This window comes from Tympanuchus pallidicinctus, unplaced genomic scaffold (assembly GCF_026119805.1).
Source record: "Tympanuchus pallidicinctus isolate F22 unplaced genomic scaffold, pur_lepc_1.0 scaffold22, whole genome shotgun sequence".
NCBI classification, from domain to species: domain Eukaryota; kingdom Metazoa; phylum Chordata; class Aves; order Galliformes; family Phasianidae; genus Tympanuchus; species Tympanuchus pallidicinctus.
In genome coordinates, this window is record NW_026294739.1 from 21,705,828 (window position 1) to 21,716,511 (window position 10,684).

Below are 10,684 nucleotides of genomic sequence, written 5' to 3' on the forward strand. Positions count from 1 at the left end.
ACACTCAACTTCAGTTCCCGTTATTCACACTGCCTTTGTTATGCTCTGGAGAAAGGAAACAAGCGTATCACTGACAGCAGCACTGACAGAGAGCAGGAAAAGGAGGAGAACGTTCGAGGGCAAAGGGAGCTCAAAGGAAGCGAAGGACAGGGCCAGAGCCTCACAGCTCAGCACACATCAGGGGCGTGCAGGCTGTGCCAGCTTAACAGCCAGAATCCATAAAAGGTATCTTAAGCCCTTATCTCTTCTTTAAGGCCCTGACCTACCACAGAACCTCAGTCACCAACACAACAAGTGCCCAAGGCAGTGTCACTGCAGGTACACCGAGTCACGGCGCTGTGAGACCAGCAAGAAACCCGAACCTCTCCGATGTAACTGTGGGGCAGGTGAGAAGTCCTGCCCCTGGTACAGGGGGAGTCATTTTTCTGCGTAAAGCACCTAACCTTTCGCTCAAAGGCAAACCCACATGCCGTCATCTCTGGCCCGCAAACCCCTTGCCCCCCCCGCCGGCAGGTGGGAGGGCTGAGGGAAGGGCAGGACCCGAGCGAGGAGTTCCCCGTAGCGCTTCCCGGGCGGGGAAGGGAGGGCCGTGTCCCCGCTATTAGTACCGTCCCGCCCGGATCCCGCCTCACAGCGCTCCGCCAGCACCATGCCGGGGCTCCGCGCCGCGCTGCCCGCCGCCCTCCTCCTCCTCCTCAGCTCCTTCCCGCCCGCCGCAGCCGAGCAGCCGTCGTGGCCGTGGGCTCCGGGCGTGATGCACGCGCTGAACCCCAGCGACCGCCAGGCCTCCAGGGCGGCGCGGACAGCGCTGCACTACAGCAACTACCACGGCGCGTCCCCCAGGCTGCTGCGGGCTCTGCGGCAGGTGGTGAAGGCTACCGCCAAGGTAGGAGGGGCGACGGGCGGCGGGGCAGGGGAGGGGAGCTGCCCTCAGGGCTGAGGGACGCTGAGCGAAGCGTTTCCCGCCTTCCCCACGCAGCAGCTACACGGGGCGCCCGGCAGCCCCATGCCGCTCCGAAGCGCTGCGGACGCGCTGCTTCGGTCCTCAAGTCTTCCCCAGGGATCCCAGTGGCTTCAGACTGGGATCTCTATGAAAGATCGACGCCGACCGGCACACGTTTCACACATCAGAGAGATAACTTCCCATCAAATTCGACAGAGCTGCTGCATACCGTTCAGACTTTGCGCTCGGCCTCCCGTCGCACACGGCGAGCAGCGCCGGGAGCCCCAGGGCACAGCTGCACGGCTCACACCGCCGCACGCGCTCTGTGGATGCAGCCGAGGGTGGCTGTGCTGGACGGGGCATTTCATGCTCCCTCTGGAACTCTGGCAGAAATCGATGTCAAAAACGAACATTTGATACTTCTCACAAAGCACGCAGGTGCCCCTTTTGTACTTACTGGGCAGCGTGCACATGTAATATGGTGGAGGATAGGTCTCTATTGCTGTGCCTGGCCAAGAAGGCTGGTTGCACTCTGGCTTGTATCAACAGCAGTGCAGCCGGCAGCCGGCATCCATCCCTCCATACTCTTCTCCCATACAACAGTCAGCCCGCCCAGGGAGCATTGGGGTCACCGTCCCTGGAGGTGTTCAGACCCTAAGATGCAGCACTGAGGGATGTGCTCAGTGGGCACGGTGGGGATCTCGGATTCTGGGTCTTTTCCAGCCTTCATGATTCTATGGCACAGCTCCCTGGAGCAGCACGTGTGATGGAGGCAGTGCAGTCATAACCCCACAGCTAGCGGGAGTTGAGGGGTTGGCGCAGATCTTTCCAACCTGTAACTGAATATCTGCAAGATGGAGTAAGGAAAAGGGATTTTCTCCACCCAGCATTGCCCACGTGCCTTTTAAAAAAGGAAAGGAGAAATTGGCTCCTGGAGAAATGAAATGCCTCATTATTTCCTCATGGTACTCGATGCTGTGCAGCACTCTGTAACCACTTTCTGCAGGTTATTTCCCCTTTTTCTTTGCATGCTCTGTAAAAACAAGAGGAGAAGCACAGCAGACATGGTCACTTCCTCCTTTCCTGTCCTTCCCTGTAAAAAATGAAAAGAATTTCCTGGAAGAAATGCACTATCTAATGCGAATGTAAGAGCTATGGGTTTTTTGTTTGCTTTTAAGAAGGCAGTTTTCCTATTTATTAGTCTATTGTTGGATCAAGCAAAAATAGAATAGCTTTATCAGGGAATTTAATCATGAGCACTGTATTTAAAAACTGATATTATCATCCCACTAAACATTTAAATGGTGCCAATAAGAAACAGGACTGGAAAAAGCCTCCAGTACAGTAACTGTTCGATGAGGATTTTTCAAGCTCTGATAAAATGAGCCTTCAGTGGCTCCTTCTTCCAGCAACCAGCAGTAGGCACATACCAAACACTGGCTGCAGTTCTCTGTTTTCTCATCGATTTTAGTTTAGCTTTTTAATTTAGTTTTTTAATTTCAGTGAGTATCTTCCAGGAAACAGCAGCATGCATCTCATGGGATTGTTGACAGTTGCACTTTAAAATATGTATTTGAGAAGTGAAGCTGAAGAGCCTGGAATTCCAGAGAGAAACTCCCATACTGCTGAGCAGCTAGGCAGGTGGATCAGCAGGGAAGCACAGAGGTAAAGCTAGTTAATCACTCGACTGAACTGCAACAGTTTCTAAAATTGGGGTACCAAACGCTATTTTATGGCTGGAGATCTCTCTACACAAGCTCATCTTGACACACAACAGTGCCACGTCAGGACTATGGTACTGATATTAAAATAAGTCAATTAAAAGTTATCTACGAGTTTCTAACAGTCAGGTACCCAAGTCAGAATGGGAAGGTAAGATCAGTTGCAGGGTAGCTTTATTATCTAGGGCACAGAAAGCAGCCGACTTTGCTGGCTTTTCCCTCCACAGCAGCCAGGGTAAAGCTGCCTGGGCTGGCTGGCAGGGACGTGTGGACCCCACGCCTCTCCCTGTGTATACAAATACTTACTTTTCTTCTTGGATGCTATCTTTGACTACTTTCAGTCAGCCAGTGTTGTCTGATATCAAATATGCCTCAGCTCTTATTCGATTCACAGCGTGTGATGGTTTACAGGAATGCATTGTGGAGTAATAGTGAAAATAATAGTGGAAATCAAAGCAGTTTCTTCCGTAGGACAAAGGCCCTGACGTTGTAACCAGCAGTGTGCAGGCAGGCTGCTGTGCTGGGCTACTTGAGGAAGAGGTTCAGCTGGAAACCCCACCATTACCTTCAGTTACATCAGACAGCCAAGCTTCTCCAGCTCCAGCAGTCCAACTGTTTCAGTGTCTCTCATCTGTAGTATTGATGACAAGACAAAGAATGAGCCTAGGTTGCTGTGCCTCAAACACCAATACTTCATCAAATGAAGAATGCTAGATAGTAGCTCTAATAACAACATCACTTTACAATAATTAGAACCTTAGGCTTAACTGCAGAGATCATGAGCAATTAAAACCTTCTGTCAGTGTCCCCAAATTACTGATTCTTTCATAAACCTGCAGTTCAGAAAGTTAGTTTTTACCAGTTTGCTACAGTAAGAGAAGAATGTAAAGCAGTAATACGTAATAATCTGTCATTCTGACTTAAGACTAAGTAGATCAGAAGGACAACATTTTGGCTAGTGCAGAAAATGGGGGCAGGAGAGAATGGCAGAGAGAAGATTGCAAAGGTCTGAACTCATCCTCTCTGTTCCTTCATTACACTCAGTATAATGTGGGCCCAACTCCAGTCTTGGCTCTTTGTAAAGATTTCATGAAGGTAAAAATAAGTGACTAAAGCAATCTGTCATCAGCAGTACCTAACTGCAGATGTACCAAAGACAGGAGCTGGGCTCACGGCCTTGCCCTGTCAATGCTGACACGATGCTGTTGATGGCTTTATGAAGGTATGGTGGGAACACAAAAGAACACGTTTAGATAAGTAAGACACACACAGGTGCTTTGGTTTCTAACCTTCAACACCGTGCAAATGCCCAGATGCCCCTCCTGTTTACCTGAAGTGTACTGTGTTCAGAAAACAGACTACCAAACAGCCCTGCTGCTGAACTACAGTGATTTGACTTCAGTGTACACTGTATAGCTTGCACTCTCCAGTAAAATGCATTTTCTACACACTGCATCACACACCTCACAGAGGAAAACCTTGTTAACACTGTCCTACACCAGTAGTGTGAAAAAAAAAGCTAGAGGTTTTCAAGGGAGAATGCCTCTTACCAAACAATCTATGCAAAACGAACCAGCTTTCAGATACAGAAATAATGCAGCTTGTGTCAGAAAGCTTATCTAGTAAATCGCAGTGCAGCATATAAATATACATACTTCACTCTTGACTGATTTCATCAAAGAGAGGCTTAGAAATATAACCATCAGCTAAACACAAAATGGCATTCTGCAAGCAAATAGTTAATAAAGCTTTCCTTACTGTTTGCCACTCAGACTGCTCACTGGTCAGAAAATAACAACTACAATAATGAAGTAGAGAGTATTTGGTACAAAGGCAGCCTTGCCTTCCCCCACAGTGCTAGGGGCACAGTCCAGCAATCCACAAGGCTGCACTGCAAGCTGAGTCCTCCTGTCTTTCAGATCATTCCAGGAGTTGGTGTGAAGTATTACCTGCAGTTCACTACTGAAGACTACATAAATGGGGTAAGTTTACCATCCAACACATCTTAGAGTGTCTGTTAAACTCGAACACCTTCAAAGCGGTACACTTCAGTGTTTTTGCAAATGGGCCTTTCACAACGTAAGGACCTACTGTAAGGCTTTCACCTGTCCAGCATGGGGCACGGTTTGCTCTTAGTAACACCTGAGTATCTCATCTATCAGCTCTTCTATGCAGGGGTCCAACTGCAGTTTCCTGCTTGGCTTGCTGTCTTAGTAAGTCACATCAGGCAACAAAGCTTCTGAGTCAGACTTTGCAGTGGTCCAAACTCAGTGTTACACTGTGGTCCTCACCCAGCTGTAGCTCCTGCTGTGTCCACACACCACAATGAGAGCAGACATACAGCTGATTTTTTTTTTAAATACAACCATCTCTCCATTTGCTGTCACAGCTGGCACTAGCAATTTCACCACAAGCGTCTGTTCTTCTATTACACACTTAGAATATTCAAATTACTTCCAGAATTTAATCTAAAGCATTAGATTCCTTTTCTTTCAAGGCAGAAATATCAGACAATGAAAGTCCCATTATCAGCATTATTGCTTGAGAACTTGCAGACATTTCTAAGATGGCTCGGTACATTTCTGTTACATCGTGATTTAAAAGTTTTGTTAAATCACTTTCACCTTGTGGTTTAAATTTCTTTAACTTTCTGGAGAAAAAAATGTTATGTTATGTACACCCTTTAAGGGTTTTTCTGATCTTTGTACAGCTTCCTACAAAGCATCCCATGTTCCTTCTCCAAACACATGCTTCACTTATCTCTACAAAGAGCTTTTTAAGAATGCGTTGCTGGTAAATGAAGCGTTGATTAATGGTCACAGTCTGTAATTCTGCCTTTACAGGAAAATGCTGGGAGCTGCCTTGCTACAGTCTTGTACCTCCAGAAGTCTCCGCCTGAAGTCAATATCAAGTGTGCTCACACTCAGGATAAGAAAGAAATCCAAGAAGAGGACAACAGATTTTACCAGTATCTTCAGCATCGAACGAAACCAATAATTGCAAATGATATTCCAGGTACTCCTCCAAACAATCAACTGCACTTCATTTTATATCAAAGAGTTTGCACGCAAGTGAAGGAACGTGCAATTCAAAAAGCACAGACCCAAAGTAGCACCCTAAAGCTATAGGGCTAACTAGCAGAACAACTCACCTCACCTCACCACAAATTCTTGGGGAGAAAAATCCAACCGTGTTTCGCAGCACAGTGGTAGCCAACACAATGTTGTGAACGTGTTCTGGTTTTGAAAAATAGACTGCAGTTTTACAGTCAAGTAAATGCAACATATTCTGAAATAGCAGCAATTGCCTGAAGCCACAAACCTTCCACAGCTGTAGACAGGAATTCACAAGGGACGGGAAACAGAATTCTTCCATCCTGGAAATGGTGCACCCAGATACCTCTTTTCCTCCTGGTTAAGTAATGACCTCCAATATTGTGGATATTGGGTTTCCCACCTCATTGATGGGAACTTGTGATTAGCATCTCTTGGTAATTTCACTTCCATCATGCTGGCATACTTCTGCAGTCACAGTAAATTTCGGATCGATTCATTCTCCTCCCAGTTCAGTGCCTGCAGAAAGAGCCAGCTCCGAGGCATAGTGCCATGCCAGGCAGCAATGCTCTGTGGTTTATCCTGTTTCTGATGAACAGCCAGAACTCATCATCTTTATACGACTCTCTTTCAGACAGCCATGGAAATATTGACCATGCCCATCTTCCGTTGTGGGGCTTGGCTATTGCTGGTAGCAGTTACATCATGTTGGAGAAGTCAACAGAGAACTTGGGTTACTTCATGGCACAAGTCAAGGCTGTGAAGCAGCGGGTAAGCACATGGAAATTACACATTACACCTGCCTTACAGGTGACAGCCTATAGAATGGCAAAGAATAAAACAGCTGCCAACATCTCACACTCTCTGTAATGGCAGTGGTTCGTCCAGAAGTGGATCTGTTGGCTTCTGCAGGTTTAATCAGGAGATTTGAACGTATGATCCTGCTGTTCCTCAGCCCCATACCATGTGCTCTTTGCCCCCCTACCCAAACTTCAGGTTAGCACCAGTCCAATATGCATTCTGGTGAATGTACCTTACACCTACAGCCTACAGAATAGGAGTTCCCAAACTTTCTCTTACTCATCTGTGCATTCATTTTTCACTCCCAAGTTACATAGAACAGCGTTTCTCTGAAGGAGAGTTTAATAGACAAGATTACCACATTTATTTGAGGATTAACTGAATGAATTATTACCTGTGCAAGCCTAGTTTCATGCCAGAGTACAGACATACACTGTAGTTACTGTCTTTGAAGTTTTATGCTGTAAGTGCTCCTGATTCCCCGTGTTCATATGCAAAAACCTGTCTTACTCCAGCCAGATATCACAGCCATCTTAAGCCCTATTCTTCTCACTTTCTATGCAAGCTAAGCGCATCAAGTAAATCAGGGCAGATTCTAAACTTCAGCAGTGTAACTTGTGTTGTTATTTGTCTTCCTTTGATGCATGACCAGATAAGGAAGGACAGTGCTGTTGAGTTTGAATTCATGATCTTGCTCCACGAAACTCCAACGCAGGTAAGAAAGCATATTCACACAGTACCTACCTCCATCAAGAGAGAAACGGTATAAAGATCACAAAAGACAATTATTGTAAAATCTCTTCTCCAGAAAATAGATCTCTGTCACATGCACCTCATTTGGACACTCCGTCACCCTCTGAAGGTGAAATACATCTGCACTTCAGATAACCATCGGCTCGAAGATGGCTCAGGACAGGACTATGGCTCAGCTGCTGGGATGTTCCATGAAAAGGAAGGGAATTTTTAAAAGCAATTATTAGCTTGATGCACACATTAAATGGGAAACCTCTGTGTAACAGGCCTGAAGTTGTGATCATTTTTCAATCCAAGCCTCATTACAGTAAATTTGAATCATCAGTTCTTTCATCTATTTGTTCCAGAATGAACCTCTATAATTTCTCTAAATTAATGCTCTAGGGATCTACCTAAAAACTTTGCTACTATACATATACAGATAAATATACACAAGTTGATTATGTCATCCTTGAACCAAATTAATATATCAGATAAAAATCTTGAGAAAAGTATTAATCTGTCACTAAGAGATATTTGCTGTTTTTTTGAGATAGCTACCTGCTGATTTTTAAATAACCTCCAATAAAATAAATACCATGATACAGAGTGGAAGTTGGATTTTCTTTCACAATGCTGTTAGACCCCAACTTTCCATCTTCTCCCGGTACTTGACCTTTAAAAGGCTGTGGATGAGCAGCAAAATCTTTCCCCACAAAGCCCTGCAGAAGCCAGTAACCAGCACCTGCACTGTCCCAGTCCTGCTGACGTGCTATCAGGGGTCTGTAATCAGCTATGAGGATTCAGGTATTTAATGTGAAGGTTTATCTGGGGTTATTTAGGCTGGGTGATCTGATATCCTCCCAGATTTAGGCATTTTACACAAGTTTATTAGAGTGATGTAATGTTACCGACTGCAGGTTTTTATGTCAGCACATAACAGGCATTACAATAAATTCAGTGAGGCAGTATCTCATGTACGTTTTGTGTTGGCAAGACATTTCTCAACAAAAACACGAAGTCAGAGCTTTCAATGGCAACATTTCTTCAGTTAAAAAAGAAAAAAGGTGATGAAAATATTTTTAGAATTACAGCAAGCACATGCTGTGCTCTCTGAGGCTCTATTTTAGCAGTGCACTTAACTGCAAGTTTGGTTCCCTTACTCCATTTTTACCACAGCTCTCCGTATCCAGAAGAGAAGTACTTCCAGATCAGTGTCAGGCAATGCAATCTTAAGGCAGTTAAGCAACTGCAGAACTGTAACTTCCAGACAAGTAGCAACCCTGCTGCAATCCAAAGGCAAAATTGCCACCAACTTCTTCAGGGCCAAAACTTCATTCAACCAACCACAGCCTGAAATGGTAGGTTTTTACTCAAGCAAAATTACTGGTGAGGCCAATGCAGTTGTGATCTGAGCTGAGGCTCAGACTGGTTCACAGTGAACTCTTCACATTAAGAAAAACCTACATAGAGTGCCTCTGTGTTGTAAGGGGCTGCGTACAGACAAGAGAAGACCAAGTGCTCTCTTCCACTTTTACAGAATCACCACGGTTGGAAAAGACCTACAAGATCACCCAGTGCACCCATCCACCCATCACCAATAGTTCTCACTAAACCACGACCCTCAACACAACGTCCAAACGTTCCTTGAACACCTCCAGGCTCAGCGACTCCTCCACCTCCCTGTGCAGCCCATTCCACAGCCTGACCACTCTTTCAGAAAAGCACTATTTCCTAATGTCCAGCCTAAATCTCCCCAGGTGCAGCTTGAAGCCATTCCCTCTAGTCCTATCCCCAGTTACACGAGAGAAGAAGCCGACCCCCAGCTCACTGCAACCTCCCTTCAGGTAGTTATGGAGAGCAATAAGGTCTCCCCTGAGCCTCCTCTTCTCCACGCTCAACATTCCCAGCTCCTTCAGTTGCTCCTCCTCAGGCTGTGCTCTATACCCCTCACCAGCTTTGTTGCCCTTCTTTGAACCCACTCCAGGACCTCAATGTCTTTCTTGCAGTGAGGGACTCAAAACTGGACACAGTACTCGAGGTGCAGCCTCACCAGAGCTGAGTACAGGGAACTTTTTGCTGCTAGGAAGAGCTCAACTAAGTCAAAATCACACACACACAAAATCTAAGGCACTCCAAAACAAAGCTCATACTTCTTTCCTTCCTTGCATCCACTGTCCCCACCTATTCACTACTCCCCCCAACCTGTAGATCTTTCTCCCTTGTATTTAAGTCCAGTAGAGCCCACTGTGCCTCAGTTGTCCCTACAGAGTGCCACTGTGATCATGTGCTAGCTTTATGGAGAACAAGCACACATCTGGCAGAACCTATTAGCCAAGAATTCCTATTGTGACTGGCCTCTAGTAAGCACAGTGTAAAGGCATAACATAACTAAAAATGATAAGCACCCCATCTCTCTTTACACTGCATTCACATCACATACATAAAACATCCCTGAACTCTGATGAACAAGCTATAACATTCCCTTATTTTTAAAACTCTCCAAATGTCAGAGTACCCGCAGGCCTTTTTCTTGGAACTACTTCCAGCTGAACATTTTCACAAGAACAAAAGCTACGGATGTGAGGGAATCACCAAAGATGTAGCCCAAAGCAACAACATGCTTCTATACGACACCATGCCTGCACCTCGTTACCATTCACATGCCCCTGACAAATCTCTGACACTGTTCTCATTCCAAGTTTAAAAGAAGTCATTTCCACTGCATGTCTGTGAGTGCAGAAGAAAAGAAGCCCAGCCATGGCTGTACTATCTGCATCTGGTAAACATCAACCACGATCCTGTGCCAGGAGCGTAGCTGGTTTTCAACTGGAAATTCCTCCTCTGCTTACTGGAAAATCTGCTTATCTGCAAAAATGCTGCTAAACTGAGTAAGTCAGGAAAAGAGCGTGCAACCAAAATCCAGAGCAGATCTGGTAATAATCAAATGAAAATTGATGATTATATCTTCTCTTTCTCACCTAATTGTCACATCCTTGTTTGAGCTCTCCTGTACGAGTAAGATCTATCCAGCTGATCCCCAAGCTAAATAGCAGCAGCAGCAGCACGCTCTCCTGACTCCAGGCTTCTAAAAAATAAAGGAATCCCTTCATTTTCTGAATAAATGCCAAGAAAGTAAGAACATACAATAAAAACCAACTGCCCCCAGTTTTGAAGAGAGTTAACTTCTACGGCCATTCCTGTCAACTCTTTTCAAATGCCTTGAACCGAGTGATAAGCAGACTGCTGGTAAGTTAACTGCACTGACAGATGACCTCGACCATTTCATTATGGCTTCGTTGTTTCTGAAGAAAGCATTCATTCTGCAGACTGTATGCTGCCAGTGAACTGCAGGAACAAAAGGATCTGAGCTTGGAGCACTAGCAGTAAGACCAGCAGCACAATACAATTCATTTCCCACGTCTATCCAGAGC

General features: G+C 45.6%; 1 protein-coding gene across 1 annotated transcript; it reads left to right on the forward strand.

The window, feature by feature from the left end:
• The first annotated feature begins 616 nt into the window (after positions 1-616).
• LOC128082457 (ovocalyxin-32-like) lies at positions 617-7,855 on the forward strand. The gene is made up of 7 exons (XM_052686614.1): positions 617-886; positions 4,584-4,646; positions 5,508-5,679; positions 6,352-6,488; positions 7,171-7,233; positions 7,327-7,706; positions 7,759-7,855. The coding sequence occupies exons 1-6, from the start codon at positions 650-652 to the stop codon at positions 7,483-7,485; spliced, it is 831 nt and encodes a 276-aa protein (XP_052542574.1). The 5' UTR covers positions 617-649; the 3' UTR covers positions 7,486-7,706; positions 7,759-7,855.
• The last annotated feature ends 2,829 nt before the right edge of the window (positions 7,856-10,684 follow it).